Below are 16,706 nucleotides of genomic sequence, written 5' to 3'. Positions count from 1 at the left end.
GTTCAATGTGAACAGGAAGAAACCCTTTACCCCATTTTAGATCTCAATATTGAATGCATTCCTGAAGCCAGATAGGTTCAAGTTAGTTATCTCCGACATAAGTAATCAAGTGGTGTTCTGTACCTACAGCTATAGATTTAAGCAATGCATGTCTTCACATAACAATTCAATGCATATTGAAGACTGGATTTTGCCAGTCCCCTCTCTGGATGAACCAGCAGGTGGAAAGGCTTGTAAAATAGCAAGAGTAATCAGAGGTGGTTAACCTATTTTCCATCTACCATCCAACCATTTCATTAAACTGGAGGGTGGCCCTCCCACTCAGAGGTTAATTACACGGCTGAAGTAGCCAATTAAGGGCCCCTTCCCATTGATGCTAGCACTTTGCCAGCAGTGCATGGGGCCTTCTTTCATGGAGTGACTGCCTGTTGGACTCTGATGGTCTCCTTGTGGCCTTGGGGGAGCTGCTGGGGAACTTTCTAATTGGGCACTATGTGGTCCGTGGAGCTCTTTGCAGCTGTGACATCTTCCCTCACCCCTCCCCATTTGCCAGGGACTGCCTGACTGCCCCAGACCCTAGCTGGTTGGTTGAGAAGACAAGTTCTGGATTAGTGGTGCTGGAAGAGCATAGCAGTTCAGGCAGCATCAAAGGAGCTTCGAAATCGACGTTTCGGGCAAAAGCCCTTCATCAGCCCTGAGGTTCTCAGCCCCAAACTTAACATTAAGTATTTAAACTAAGAACCATGAGATGCATGTGTGACCCTGTGCGTAAACTGATCAAGCAGAAGCACCCTGAGCTCCAAAGTGAAATTCTGTAAGGGCAGATGTGATATGGAGTTAGTTCAAAAGTAGCAATAATAATGTGGAGAGACCTGATGTTTGTTGACACCAACTAGATGGAGAACAGTGGACATGGAGCATGCAGCTACATTGTTGTGAAGACAGAGTTTTTGAAGGCCCAGAAAAGCAAACAATGAACTGCTGCCACCAGGTAACCATTCTGACTTTCCAGTCGGGAATTTTCACCATTCAGTTTGTCATGCGAGAAGAAGTGAGTCTGAACTTCATAGAACTGAGCTGAGTTTAGTTAATAATGAGAAGCAAACATGTGGACATAACATGGTTACTGCTCATTAGTGCGATTCAGAACTCACCGTTTAAATCCTAAGCGGAAAATCAGATGTATTTTTTTTGACATCAAGAATCTGATTTTTCCCTTTCTGCTGTACTTTCTCACCAATTCTCACACCACTTAAGGGAATGGAAAGATTCACCAATGTATATTATCAAGACAAAAAAAAAGTGAAATTCCCAGAAGTCCCTGAATTGAGTTATGATAATTAGAAGAGCCTTAAAGACTTTACAAAAGGGGGAAGTTTCTTATTTAGAAGTCATGAACTATGTTAAGTGTTTCTTCTATTCAATTGATCTGTATGTAACAAAGTTCATCTGTTCCTGGGAGTGAAAAGAAGTTCTGAACCAGGATAGACCACAATTAAGGGACATAGCACCATTCATCATTCAATAATATGCTTTTTAATTAAACTAAATCTTGTTGGTTTAATTAACAAACATAATGGAGAAGATTTTTTTTTAATTTCAGAGAAGATGTAGAAAAGGCCAAGATATCAGGAGACTGGACAATTGTACATGATTTTTATTCAACAACATTTGATTCTTTCATGGAGATTAATGCAGCTTTCAAGGTAAATAGACAACACATACTGTTGTATTTTGCTCCAGTAATAATTTTAGGCTAGCTGTTATCCATTGATTTGGTTCTAAATGCACAGAAAAGATAATCAACATTTTCAGGTTATTTTGAAGTTTTTGGGTATCTGTATTTAATGAGACACATTTCAGAATGGTGCCTATGTTTCATTCCCATAAAACTCAGTGATCATGGTGACTCAGTGGTTAGCACTGCTGTCTCACAGTACCAGGACCCGGGTTTGATTCCATCCTTGAGTGACAGTCTGTGTGGAGTTTGCACATTCTCCCCGTGTCTGCGTGAGTTTCCTCTGGGTGCTCTGGTTTCTTCCCACAATCCAAAGATGTACAGGTTAGGTGAATTGTCCATGCCGCAGTGTTCAGTTTATGTAGATAGTCAGGGGTTAAATGTAGGGGAATGGATCTGGATGGATTATTCTTCGGAGGGTTGGTGTGAACTTGTTGGGCTGAAGGGCCTGTTTCCATAATGTAAGGATTCTATGATAATGCTCAGTCAAAGAATCCAACAACTGGAAGATCACACTGTCCTTGTGATCTCTTTGCATTTGTAAAATATCTTTGGGCTTTGCTGAATTTCATTTCCCTACATATTTCCATTCTTGCCTTTGCTTTCCCAATTTACTATTTTAATTTCTTCCTGGATTTCCTATACTCCTATTTGACATATGTTTTCCTTTTATTGTCTCATTCTATTTTTAACATCTGGATTTGTGAGGTTCACCCTTTTCCTTGGGGGAACTCATTTGTTTTGACCACTGACTACCTCCTCTTTGAATAACTCACTATAGGATTTAATTTTCACTTCTAATTAATAATCAAATAAGTAATGTATTTAAATTTATTTACCCCTTTGACCATTACTTCTACTATTAACAATTTATACATTTGCCTGTACCTCTTTCTAATATTGAGTTGCTACACAAACCTCTATATTGTATCAATATCTGTCGATAAGCAGATGTTATTCTGAATCCAATAACATTATCTTAATATGGAATCCCTCAAAGGATCGTTGCAAGGTTGTGCTCTCCTCCTTAGTTGTTAGCTTGAGGTGGGTATGGCAGCATCAATGAATCACAATTTTCCTTTTATTTTTGCTAATCTGTGTTGTTTCTTCTTCTGATATCCAGTATGTTAAAACCAAGATTCATTACAAGTCCTACTTATACTTATTCTTTAATCAGGAGTTAAAAAGTTTGAACTTCCTTACTTCCGGTACTCTTAACTTTTTCCTGCATTTGTCACAATTTACCATCACACATTCATGTAATTTAATAATAACGTTTAGAATTATTTCATCCATCTTGTTCCCTTCAAACCCAAGGGCTGGATCTTCAGCCTCCATTGAGGCAAGAAACAGAGGCAGAGGGTAGCTGAAAGCAGCCCTGTGGGCTTGCATGCAAGCCGTCTGCTCTTCATCCTCATGTCAACTTTTACAGAAATGGGGCTTGTAGGGCTACTGCCTTTCAGGTGGCAGGTGACCCTTAATTTTTCAGTCAGCTTCCAGTTACCCGAAGATATTGGGGTCACTTTAATGGCCAGGAGGTAGATCCCAGAGGCAAACTGGGGAAGAATGCAACACTGCAAGCAGGCTCAGAGATTCCACTTGCCTGCCTAGGTAGCTACTGCATTCAACATCTCCTTATCACCATGATGGCAGCCTAGCTACAAAAGTCATTTTTTTATAATTGAGGATTTAAAGAGGTTTAGGTTGGTGGGTGGGTTTTCATATCTTGAAGCATCCTCTCTGTATCTTAACTTATTTGCTGCCTGCTAATCCATCTCCATTCCTCCCAAGTTGGAAAGCCCCTTTGGTCTTCCAGCTTCAGTGCCTGCCCAACATTTGGACACCTGCCTCCAGGCCAATTTAGTCAACAGCCCAATGGAAATTGAAATGTGTCTGTTACCACTTTGCCCTTCTTGGAGGTTGGGAGTGGTGGGTAGGTATGTAGGAAGGGAACATTCAGGATCCTGAAATAACCCTAACCGCTGTTTCCCCTGAAATAAATTCTAGCCCAATGGATCTTATGACTTTTGTTTTTTTTCTGTGAAGCTTGATGTTCTGGTTTTAATAAGATAAATTTGGAGACCTCTCCAAACAGAAATTACCCTTAAGACAAAGACCAGCTTTGATGCAAGTGTGGCTGGTGAAAAAGATTATGCTTATGTATGTTTGACATTGTTTTATTTCTGCATTGAGATAAGTTTATAACAGTGGCATGGGTATTGCATCTTCTACATTTTTGAACTTCCATTTAGTTTGAATTTATTATGTTAAGATAATAAATGAGAGTTACATTTTCTCTTTTTTCAGGACTACATTATTTTTGCCATATAAAGCCAATAAACATTTACTGAAATGTAGATTTTGCTTTACTGTGTTAATTTTTTTGTTTCATTTGAGCTAAGTCACGTTTTTATTTTTTATTAACTCATAGCGAAGTGCTAATGCACCTTTCAACACATTAGATGATCCAGGCATTAATGTTAATTTAATAAACAGTATCTATGACACCTTACTGAACACAGTGAGTATTTTTAAAATCATTTTTGCAAAATTTGAAAGTTAAGTTCACTTTATTAAATCAAACCGCTTTCAGGGATAGGTACTTAAGAAAACTTTTAGAGAATACCATATTTACAATGCCATCACTGTATTTTTATACTGTAGCATTTATACTGCTGATGTATGCTAAAAGTAATGAGTTACATTGCTGGGGCCACCTCACTCTCTGCGCAAAGAAATAGTTGCTATTTGTATATATGCTTGCTGCAATACAAATCTGTGAAGAGTAAATTGCAAGTTTGGAATAATTCATAGATATTTCTGATATTGCATTTTTATCAACTTACTGTTTTTAAAAAAAGTTGTAAAACATTTCCAAATGTTTAACTATCAGATTGCACGTTCTTAAATGATTGAAAAAGAACTCCACTTCGAGTAAGATTTAGTTCAGGTAATGTTCAAAATTGCACACATATAATTCAGCAGAATAATAATGTGTTTCATAAAATAGTGCTCCTCTCCTGATGTACCTTCAACCTATCATACATAACACCTTGGGAGACCTTGGTTGTACTTTATAAAGTTTGAGCAATATCTTCGTTTTTTAAACATTGCTTACTGTGAATGCTGGCACAATGCATTTTATTTATTAAATTTACAAAGAAAATGATGTGTTCTGTTTACAATTAAAATCATGTGAAGATATGTAACAATCCGGTGCTGTTGTTAATTTTAGCCTCAAGATATTCAAAAAACTGTTCTGAAAGGGATTATTAATAGTCTCCTGAAGAAATGGAAAGGGTAAGACTGGAATATTTTTCTAAATAAAGCTAACAATTGTTTGATACTCAGTCTGCAAATTTGTTCGAGAACCTGGGGAATGTTTGCAAAATATATGCATGGATGTTAATTCTGTTCTGATTCTTCTTTATTATTATTATTATTGATCACATTCACAGTGATTTGATGAGAGCAGGTTATGCAAGGGCAGGAAATGTCCATTTTAGATGTTCCATTTTGCTTTCATTATTTTCAGTGAGAGAAGAGAATAAGATTTGAAAATTACAGAGGAGTAGAAATACCAAGCCAAGGGAATAAGAAAAGATAAATCCTTAAATGCCCTTAAAAGATGTTAATATCCACTATTACAACTTGTTAAAATGTTTTCTGAACATGATATCAAGAAAGCTATCATCTTTGGTGTTTGGATGTATTACAGAAGAATAGGAAACAGATTATGAGCTACAAAATCCCTGGATGTAAGAGGAGAGTGTTGGGGCAGAACAAGGACAGGGCTATGATTTGATACGGAATCTGGTCGCATAAGGTCATTTGTCCGATCTTATCTGTTGTGTCAAGTGTTTGCAGATAGTTATTGCACTCTTCCAATCATTTAAAATGTTGTAGGAGGCAGAATTAGCATAATGATTTGTGTAGTTTTGAAGAAGGGTCAGTGGGCCTAAAATGTTGACTCTGCTTTCTTTCCACAGACCCTGCCAGATCTTCTGAGTTTCTCCAGGAATTTCTATTTTGATTCAGATTTCCAGCATCTGCAGGTTTTGTTTAGCTTAGTGATGTCCCTAGTCAGAAATCTGCCTGTTATTGTTGCCTGCTGTTATTTATAACTGGACGTGGGAAACTAATGCTCTTAGCTTTATGATTGTTTTTAATTAACAATCAGTTCAATTTTTATAAGTGGCTCCCTAAATTAATGTTTTCTGGACACACAAATGTTAATTCTCAATTGATTGTTATTTATTATGATTTCTCTTGTAATAAGTGTGTGACCTGGTTAATCAATGGTTTACAATTGCCATGGAGAACATGAATGGTTTATAGGTGATAAAGTACATTTACACAAGTGTGTATGATTAGTGCATATTAATCATTATATAAATATGGTATTGTTTCCTTTTTTAATGTTAGTTTTCAACAAACAATACTTAAATTATCATTTTACACAATTTAGTAGACTAGAAAAGTTTTTTGATTTTTGAAGATGGTAAAATGGCCAATGATGGGCTAACACTGAGAAAGACACTTGAGAGGACCCATGCTTTAGAGTCTAGGTGGAGAAGATATTAAGTAAATTTTAAAATCCAGTGATCATTTCTTAAGATATTTTGAAGGTAGTGGATGTCACGAACAGCAGACATTAACTTCCACAGAAGTAGAAAATTGTAACGATTTAGTTTTATGTAGCCCATGCAGCTGTCCAAGCCTTGAAGGAAATGTACCAAAATAATTTCAATCATATGGCCAAAACTAATATAAGCACCAGCAGTTCCAACGTGGTTCTCTTCATCAATTTATTATTTAAAAATGCTGCATGGACCACATAGGTAGTGGCCACCTCACTGCCTGTTCCAGGAAATGGGGTGAGTCAAAGGAAGCAGCATTTCATGAACACATTTCTTCCCCATGGTTTATTTATCTTTTCTGTGGCAGAAAGCTGAGTAGATGTTTGTTCCTTTACCAACTGAAATCATGTTCCTCATTTGCTTCTCAGCCAGTTTAAAAACTCAATTGGAGAGTTATCAGATGAGGCCTGAAATGGGCCCAGAGATTGTGATACGTGATTATCATACATCTGTTTATTGTGGAACATGTAGCATGCAAACTTCCTGTAGTCTACTATTTTTAAATGATATTAGTGTGCAGCACACTGGTAAGCATGTATCATTCACAAGCTTAAACACATGCAACAAGCATTACCGAACACAAACTGCACTCTCAAAGCCAACCAGCCCATTTCTAGTGCATTCTGGCTGCAGAAGATTCTGGCAGGCTCAGATGCGATACTTAGTGCAGTAAATGGGAGGGAGAAGGGAAGTTCTTCACCTATGGAGAGCAAGGCTGCCCTCCATATGGGCACTTAGAAGACGGTAGATAGCCACTATTATCAATGTGTCAGCAGTATATTTCCAAAAAACCGGATGTAGTACAGGAAAATTTTTAATGACCTCAAGTGATTATGGAAAGTGAGTTTATCATTAAGTGTCATATTTTTCCAAATCTACCAATAGCCTCTCATACAGCTGCATTCACTGACCTCACTTCACTCACCTATCAACATTATGAGGGATAACTCCTGCTGAGCATTTTTAGCTTCACCTCACCCTCATACATTTAGTTCTGCTGCAAATGCCACATCCACATCTGACACCTTACACACACTACCAGCTACTTAAATATAAAGGCACATCACCCAAACACATTGTACCACTTTCACTGGCCCATTTCCCCTTTGCAGTAGATAAGATGGTCCAGAACCAGAGGCTATAAGAAAATGAGGATTGCAGATGCTGGAGCTCAGAGTCGAGAGTGTAGTGCTGGAAAATAACAGCAGGTTAGACAGGATCCGAGGAGTCGGAGAATCGACATTTTGGGCATAAGCCCTTCATCAGGAATGAGGCTTGTGGGTCGGGCTGAGAGATAGGTAGCTGGGAAAGAGAGAGGAGGATTACCTTTTTAGGGTAGGATGCTGCCTGATCTGCTGTGCTTTTCCAGCACTACACTCTCGATTCTGAGCTCCAGCATCTGCAGTCCTCACTTTCTCCTAGTTGGTTTCAACCTTATTTCAAAGCCTCTTCCAAGTACCTTGGAGAAGTTCTCCTCCTCTCTCTTTTCCAGCTACCTATCCCCCCTCCCATTTATCTCTCAGCGCCAACCCACAGGCCTCATTCCTGATGAAGGACTTATGCCCAAAACGCTGATTCTCCTGCTGTTCGGATGCTACCTGACTTGCTGTGCGTTTCCAGCAATACACTCTCAACCCAGAACCAGAGGTTGTCTGACCTAAGCAGATGTAAACCAATGTGGCTGCATGCCCTTACATCAATGGAGGAAACTGAGACTGTAGCTAGTTGTAAGGTGAAAAGCCATGCAAAGCGAGAGCGTGTTCTGACCTAATCAATCATTTTACTTTGTACTTCTTCCACTTCCTGCAGTATCTTCTGACTTTTTTCAAGTTGCCAATGTTGTAAACAACTTTTTTTTTAACCCCCCCCCCCCCCCCCCCCCCCCCACCACCTTCCCTCATTCCAAATGTGCCCTTGTGCCTTTATCATTTTGCTATCAGATTCAGCAGTGATCTTCCACAAGGAGTAGGATACTAATGATGAAGAAATATAATCACTTAATATCACACCATGTCTTCAGATACAAAATGCTGTATATACTTTATTAGGTAGCAGAGAGGTATGATTTGAAGGTGTGAATCAACATGCACAAGAAGAGGGAAAGGATAGCCAGATTTCCGCCTCCTGGAAGGTGAAGCTGTACTGAGTTTTGTTAGAGAGAACTCAGATGAGGACTTTGGGGTGGTGTACAGGAAAATGCTGTTGGTATTCATAAATAAATACATTGTGCATTGAGAGACTTATTAGAAAGCTACTGTCAAGGAACATGGAAGGATCTAACATCAAGTTACCATCGGACTTTGTGCAGAATTTAGAGACCATTCCTTCCAGGGTGGAAGGGCCAATTCTGGAAGAACATTCATAAATGTCGTGCAGCATCTGATGGCAAGTGTTTCAACTCCATTGCAGCACAACCAAAGGTCACCCAAATGTCGTGATTGTAATGAAGTCAGCCAGATGGAATTCATAAAATAGGAGTTCCCTAATTGGACTAGTCCAACAACCCCAATCAGGGAACCCTGACTGACAGAAATAAATAGAACTGTAAGATGTCCTGTTCACTGTGATAGCTGGCTCTGAGGGAGCTGGATCAGTGCCAAAGGCTCTCCACATGTAACTAAAAGGTGATTTAGTAATGGGGTACCAGCCTTTGTGGAGGTATTCCACAACCCAATGTAGAACCTAAGACCAGTATCATGAAATATTTGCTTGCTACCATTTTGGCTGTGGATAGCTATGTTCAAAAGTTATTTAGGGATCTTTCGGCAGTATTGCAACACATTAATAGGATTGCCAATGCATCACTCCAGGGTGACCTCATGGAGTACAAACCTACTGACTTCTGATGATAGCATTCGTTATCTTCGACTATTAATCTGTCGGTGTCCTTGTGTTGCCTATCCAAAAGCTAACCCAGACTACTGCTGTCCATATAGCAGTGATTCAGTTCAAGGTCTCAATGGCCCAGAGCTACTTGAGGTGGTCCACAGTGTCCCCACTAAATTCAGCAACGTCCAGCCATGCTTTTGCCAGTGGGATGGTATTTGTTTCGGATCAGACCAAACCCCCTTTAAAATATTTTAAGATGGTGGCCTAGATCCTAATCTTTTCTTATTTTATATGCAAATATAAGGTACCTGTTCCAGATACAATGTGACTGGTCAAACTACTCAACATTAAGCAAAACACAATTTATTTAAAATACAATCAAAGAAAGACTAAGTTAGAATAAAACCTCTATTGGAAAACTTAACAGAATAATAGATACAATAACTATTATTAAATAATTATTCCAATAAAGTAACATCCTATAAACACATCCCTTGGCAAAAAAGTAAAATGCAAACACAGATTCTCACATGTAGTTCTCCACTTCCAGAGAAAAAGACATCAAGAAAAAATTCAGAGAGAGTAGCAGCCAGGAAACATTCACTGTAGCTTCCAACTCTGTTGAGACTCTACTAGTTTCTGATGCTACTGAAAAAGAAACCAAAACCCAGAAATCTATATCTGTGAAAGCTGGCCACACCTATTCATGCTGCATTAGAATAAAACCCAAGACCTCACAAGCTATTTATCAAGTGGTCTTCAGTAACCAGCCCAGTGCCTCTGCCTTGCAACCTCTTTTCAAATAAAGGAACAAAATAACCTATTAAAGTGACAGCATCATCATACATTAGATAAGAACACAAGGATAAACAAAGCCATCTTCATGACCAGTACTAAGGAAATCCATGGGGCCGTCAATTAGCTTTTGTATTGAATTTTGCATAGTTTGTTTGACAAAGTTGGTTGGATTAGCTATTTTGTAATTTTTTTTGCATCAGGTTTATGGAGAGGAAGACAGAGGGAAGGTTGTGGAATCTGGATTTGTGGTTGTATTCTGTGAAACCATTGTCGAATAATATGATTGGAGTCAGTCCAACTAGAAGATGTGTTGGTTATCTCCTTGCCTTCTCCTTTCTCAGCTTCTTGTCACATCCCTGGGCTGCAAGGGACATGATGAGAGAGCTGTGCAGAATACAGCAGACCATGATGATTTGCTGTAGTGAGTGTTGCAGGCAGAGCAGTCCAGGAAGCAGAAACAGTGCTTGAAACCTCCAGTGGTCTCCTCTGAGATTTTATAAAGTGTCATGTTTTTATTTGCACATGCTGGCCCTATGTGGCCAGATTGCACACCAGAGACATGAGTGAGGTCTTGAGTGGATAGCCCTTGTCAGTTTTTGGTTTGATGTGGCTCAAATACTGAAGGAACAATGGACAGGTGCAGTGTGGAGGCAATCTGCTTGCTGTGTTCACCAGCATAATGTACTGAACACAACTACACAGTCAGGAAATGATACAAGGCGGTAGTGCTACATCCCAGCATATACTCCAGATGCAACAACTGCAAATTCAAGGGTCTGAAATTAATGAGATCCCGAGCCACAAGAAATCCTACCCTCCTGGAAAACTGTGTGCAAGCTCTGCCTGCTTCTCTCTGAGAAAGCTTGATTTACTCCCCTTTCCTGATGTAGAGTATTATTCATTTCTTTGATGTAATATTGTATCAGGACTTGGGAGATGTTGCAGATGTCACTTGCTCCAACCTAGAATGATCCTAACCTGAAGGAAGTCACAGCCACTAACAGTGCTGTGCAGTACCCTGCATTGAAGCTGGAACTGTCAAATTTCCATGAACACCTCCTTTATAAGGCTGAGACAATGTACACACTGTTCTTGTCATAAGGGGAGTAAAATTAATGCTTCCATAAGATTCTTGGTGGATATAGCCTCATGCTGGGAGCTTATCTCACCTTTCTCCTCTGTCTATCAGCAGCTTGTCCTCCTCTGCTCAGGTCGACGTGTTGCTGCCTTTTGTAAAATGGTACTTATCAGCAACCATCACAGAGCGCAAGTGGTCTGAGCAGATCCTTTAAAATCCAAACCAAGGCCTTTTCAACATGCACCACATTTTGATTAACATTGTCTACTTAAAAAATCTCTGGAAAGTGCCAAACACTTGAGCAAATTCAGATAGAGACAGTAGAGTTTTATCAGCAGCTCACCCTGAGTTGGGGTTTAAGTAGCATTAATGGAAATGTCCTCTTCATACTGATCAATACATGTCCAGCTCTGCTTATTTAAGAGGGACCATTAGCTGGAGTGATGAGATGAAAACTATCTACAGTTGTCAAACTGATGTTATATGCTGACTGACTTCATGATCTGCACGTATTGGGTAACTGCAACACACCCTCCCAACACTACTGACTTGTCTAAAATGGTGGAGAAAGTGAGGACTGCAGATGCTGGAGATCAGAGCTTAAAAATATGTTGCTGGAAAAGCGCAGCAGGTCAGGCAGCATCAAAGGAACAGGAGAATTGATGTTTCAGGCGTAAGCCCTTCTTCAGGAATCCTGCAACACATTTTTAAGCTATTGTCTAAAATGGTGTCCAGTGAATGTCATACATATGTGCAGCATAGAAGCCTTTAAGAATGAATCAATACTCATGCCACCAAAACAACAAATGCTACAGAGTCAAACATTGCAGCCAATCGTAAATGAGCCCACAAATGCATGAGCAAAGAGCTATGTATTAATTCCAAAAGAACCTGATGGTTCACAAGATGGTCGCTGCTGCTTTAAAGGATTGCACAAGGAAATAAAAATATCAGCAGAGCTGTTTATGAGGCCATCTCATTGAAGTATCTTTGAGCAATGACTTTCTACTGCTGCCAATGTCCAACCTCGTTTGCAATCTTGAATCCTGCTCCCAGGCCTACATTTAAAGTAATTGTGTAATTCAGTCACAGTGGAACTCCTCATCCTAATAAGGTCAGAAGTGTAGAATTTGGCAGCTGTTTAAAATGACATTTACAGGGTGGAATTTAGTTAGTGATAAATCTTGAGGATTAACTGAGTTGGATTTACAGACTGCCCAACGTAGTGCAGTTACATTTACAGAACACATTCCAGTGACTCTGCTCAGCAGCTGGACTCCTTTCTGTGTTTGCCACACACAATTTTATACAGTATGATGGCTGTACTTTTTTGTGTTAAACTGTATCTTAAAAGGCACCCAGGGGTTTGACTGTGGAGGTTTGGTTTAAAGATTTATTTTCATTCCAAATGTGCTTAAAATTATCTGATGATATCTTGCATCTTCTGCCAGTGAGCATTACCTGGCAAAAGTGAAAGATACTCAATTATCTCAAATTGTAAAGGGTAAACGTTGCTGTGAAAGGTGATTTTTGGCGAGTTTTACTAACCTCCTCCATTAAAAAGCATCATTGTCTCTGGAAGCTATGTGCATATTTGTTAGCAGGGCTCCTCACGTGTTCAGGCTGCCTTAAAGTGCTGTCACAAGCACTGTCAGAGAGGGAGAATCTGCTGGGGAGAAAGGCTTTGTCCCCCCATATTTTATATTTGCATTGATGTTGTTTAAAACTATTAATTTGTGTTGTTCCTGCAACCAAAATTAATCTGTGAATGAAGTACAATTAATGTCATTACTGCGTCAGTCCACTGAATGACATGAAAGAGATCTGTGTCCGTTATCAGAGCCTAAGGAGGTTGGTTAGCTCAGTTGGCTGGATAGCTGGTTTTTGATGCAGTGCGATGCCAACTGCATGGGTTCATTCTTGCACCAGTTGATATTGTCATGAATGATTCTCCTTCTCAACCTCTCCCCTCACCAGAGGTATGATGACCTTCAGGTTAAGCCAGCACTAGTCGTCTCTCTTTAATGAGACAGCAGCCATAATTGTGACTTTGTCTACCTTTTAGGACCTAAGGATTTCCTTTTCATACAATAGAAGTCTCAATTTCACAGACATCGATTTCAAACCCACTGACTCACACAACTATCTTGACTATACCTCCTCCCAATACCCACCCCCCCCCCCCCCATCCCAGTAAAAACATGATCCCTTACTCCCAATTGCTCCACCTCCGACCTCAGGCTCATCCGAGAGAATGAGATCTTTCTGGACAGGACCTTCAGCGAGGTTATTACACCGAGCATACCAGACCCCGGGGGAAGTACTTGTCAGGAACAGGTTGAATCTCTTGGAAACCATAGAGACAGACGTCACTGCCAGTCCGAGAGGCGGTCAGGTCTGCCAATCAGAAATTGGCATGGAGGCAGAGCCAAGGAGTCAGACATCACACAGAGCCATGGTAATAGGGGACTCCATAGTGAGAGGGACTGAAAGGGGTTTCTGCGGCAACAGATGGGATTTGAGGATGGTGTGTTGCATTCCTGGTGCCAGGAAAAGGACATCGCAGACAGAGTGCAGAAAATCCTCAAGGGTGAAGGTGAAGAGCCAGACGTGGTGGTGCATGTTGGCACAAATGACGTCGGGAAGAAGAGGAAGGACATTCTGCAGCGTGACTTCGGAGAACTCTGAAGAAAGCTGAAAAGCAGGACATCCAGGGTGGTTATCTCCGGTTTGCTTCCAGTTCCTCAAGCTGGAGAGGACAGGAACAGGGAGATAATGGACTTGAATGTGTGGCTGGGGAACTGGTGCAGGAAGCAAGGATTTAAATTCTTGGATCACTGGGGTATGTTTAGCGGTAAGGATAAATTATACAAGAGGGACGGGTTGCACCTTAATAGGTGGGGGACCAGCATTCTGGCAGGTAGGTTTGCCACTGCAACACAGCTGCATTTAAACTAAATAGCGGGGGGAAGGGGACAAACTGGAAGTTTAAGAAGGAAGTTAAAGGGAAAGTTAGAACAAGAGAAGTCAAGAAAGACAACGGAATCAATGAAACAGAAAACTCAGAAAAGGATCATGCCATAAGGTCAAGTGAAATAGGGATTGACAGGAAGGGTGAGGGGAGCAACAAATTAAAAATGTTATATGAATGCACGAAGCATTAGAAATAAGGTGGATGAGCTTGAGGCTCATTTGGAAATTGGCAGTTATGATGTTGTGGGAATATCTGACTCGTGGCTTCAAGTGGTAAGGGCCTGGGAAATGAATATTTATGGCTATACATGCTATCGTAAGGATAGACGGACTGGCAGAGGGGGTGGGATGGCCCTGTTGGTAAGGAATGATATTCAGTCCCTTGCGTGGGGGGACCTAGAATCAGGGGATGTAGAGTCAGTATGGATAGAGCTGAGAAATTCTAAGGGTAGAAAGACCCTAATAGGAGTTATCTACAGGCCCCCAACAGTAGCCTGGATGTAGTGTGTAAGTTGAATAAGGAGCTGAAATTGGTCTGTCGCAAAGATATTACTACAGTTGTTATGGGGGATTTCAACATGCAGGTAGACTGGGAGAATCAGGATGGTACTGGACCCCAGGAAAGGGAGTTTGTGGAGTGCCTCCGAGATGGATTCTTAGAAAAGCTTGTGCTGGAGCCTACCAGGGAGAAAGTAGTTCTGGATCTGGTGTTGTGCAACGAACCGGATTTGATCAGGGACCTCGAAGTAAAGGAATCATTAGGAGGTAGTGACCACAATACAATAAGCTTTTAATCTGCAGTTTGAAAGGGAGAGGGTAGAATTGGAAATGACAATATTTCAGTTGATTAAGGGAAACTATGGAGCTATGAGGGAGGAGCTGGCCAAAGTTCAATGGTGCAATACCCTAGCAGGGATGGCAGTGGAACAACAATGGCAGGTATTTCTGGGTATAATGCAGAAGATGCAGGATCAGTTCATTCCAAAAAGGAAGAAAGATCCTAAGGGGAGGCAGGGGTGGCCGTGGCTGACGAGGGAAGTTAAGGACCATATACAGACAAAAGGGAAAATGTATAACATAGCAAAGATGAGTGGGAAATTGGAGGACTGGGAAGCTTCTAAAGAACAATAGAGGACAACTAAAAAGGTAATACACAAAAAAAAGGTACGAAGGTAAACTGGCCAAAAATATAAAGGAGGATAGTAAAGGCTTTTTTAGGTATGTGAAAAGAAGAAAAATGGTTAAGACTAAAATTGGACCCTTGAAGACAGAAACTGGTGAATTTATTACGGGGAACAAAGAAATGGCAGAAGAGTTGAATTGGTACTTTAGTTCTGTCTTCATTGGCGAAGACACAAGCAATCTCCCAGATGTAATAGTGTCTGAAGGACCTGAACAGAAGACAATACATATTAGGCAGGAAATGGTGCTGAAGAGACTGTTAGGTCTGAAGGCTGATAAGTTCCTGGGACCTGATGGTCTACATCCCAGGGTACTGAAGGAGGTGGCTCTAGAAACCGTGGATGTATTGGTGATCATTTTCCAATGTTCTGTAGATTCAGGATCAGTTCCTGCGGATTGGGGGGTGACTAATGTTGTCCCACTTTTTAAGAAAGGAGGGAGAGAGAAAACAGAAAATTATAGACCAATTAGTCTGACCTCAGTGGTGGGAAAAATGCTGGAATCAATTATAAAGGACGAAATTACAACACATCTGGATAGCAGTAAAAGGATAGGTCAGAGTCAGCATGGACTTATGAAGGGGAAATCATGCTTGACTAATCTTCTGGAATTTTTTGAGGATGTAACTCTGAAGATGGACGAGGGAGATCCAGTAGATGTAGTGTACCTGGACTTTCAGAAAGCCTTTGATAAAGTCCCACATAGGAGGTTAGTGAGCAAAATTAGGGCACATGGTATTAGGGGCAAAATACTGACATGGATTGAAAATTGGTTGGCTGACAGGAAACAAAGAGCTCCCTTTCGGAATGGCAGGTGGTGGCCAGTGGTGTACCGCAGGGATCGGTGCTGAGACTGCAGCTTTTTACAATGTACATTAATGATATAGATGAAGGTATTAAAAGTAATATAGCAAATTTGCTGATGACACAAAGCTGGGTGGCAGGGTGAAATGTGAGGAGGATGTAGGAGAATACAGGGTGACCTGGACAGGCTAGGTGAGTGGATGGATGCATGGCAGATGCAGTTTAATGTGGATAAATGTGTGGTTATCTACTTTGGTGGCAAGAGCAGGAAGGCAGATTATTACCTAAATGGAGTCAAGTTAAATGCAGTACAATGAGATCTAGGTGTTCTTGTATATCAGTCAATGAAAGCAACCATGCAGGTACAGCAGGCAGTGAAGAGCGCTAATAGCATGCCGGCTTCATAACAAGAGGAATTGAGTATAGAAGCAAAGAGGTCCTTCTGCAGCTGTACAGGGCCCTGGTGAGACCGCACCTGGAATATTGTATGCAGTTTTGGTCTCCAAATTTGAGGAAAGACATTCTGGCTATTGAGGGAGTGAAGCGTAGGTTCACGAGGTCAATTCCCAGAATGGCGGGACTATCTTACGCTGAAAGATTGGAGCGACTGGGCTTGTATACACTTGAGTTTAGAAGGCTGAGAGGGGATCTGATTGAGACGTATA

The 16,706-nt window shown here is 40.6% G+C and overlaps 1 protein-coding gene across 1 annotated transcript in view; it reads left to right on the top strand.

Annotated features, from left to right (window-relative positions):
* hectd2 (HECT domain containing 2) overlaps nucleotides 1–16,706 on the top strand; it is a 104,559-nt gene that overhangs the window by 35,548 nt on the left and 52,305 nt on the right. Inside the window, exons 4-6 of the mRNA XM_072557782.1 lie at nucleotides 1,604–1,706; nucleotides 4,170–4,259; nucleotides 4,974–5,038. Coding sequence (XP_072413883.1) covers nucleotides 1,604–1,706; nucleotides 4,170–4,259; nucleotides 4,974–5,038 — 258 coding nt within the window. The remainder of the gene's footprint in view (nucleotides 1–1,603; nucleotides 1,707–4,169; nucleotides 4,260–4,973; nucleotides 5,039–16,706) is intronic.

Source organism: Chiloscyllium punctatum, chromosome 38 (assembly GCF_047496795.1).
Source record: "Chiloscyllium punctatum isolate Juve2018m chromosome 38, sChiPun1.3, whole genome shotgun sequence".
Taxonomy (NCBI): domain Eukaryota; kingdom Metazoa; phylum Chordata; class Chondrichthyes; order Orectolobiformes; family Hemiscylliidae; genus Chiloscyllium; species Chiloscyllium punctatum.
The sequence above is the reverse complement of the archived record's forward strand: the minus strand, read 5'-3'. Positions and strand labels throughout refer to the sequence as shown.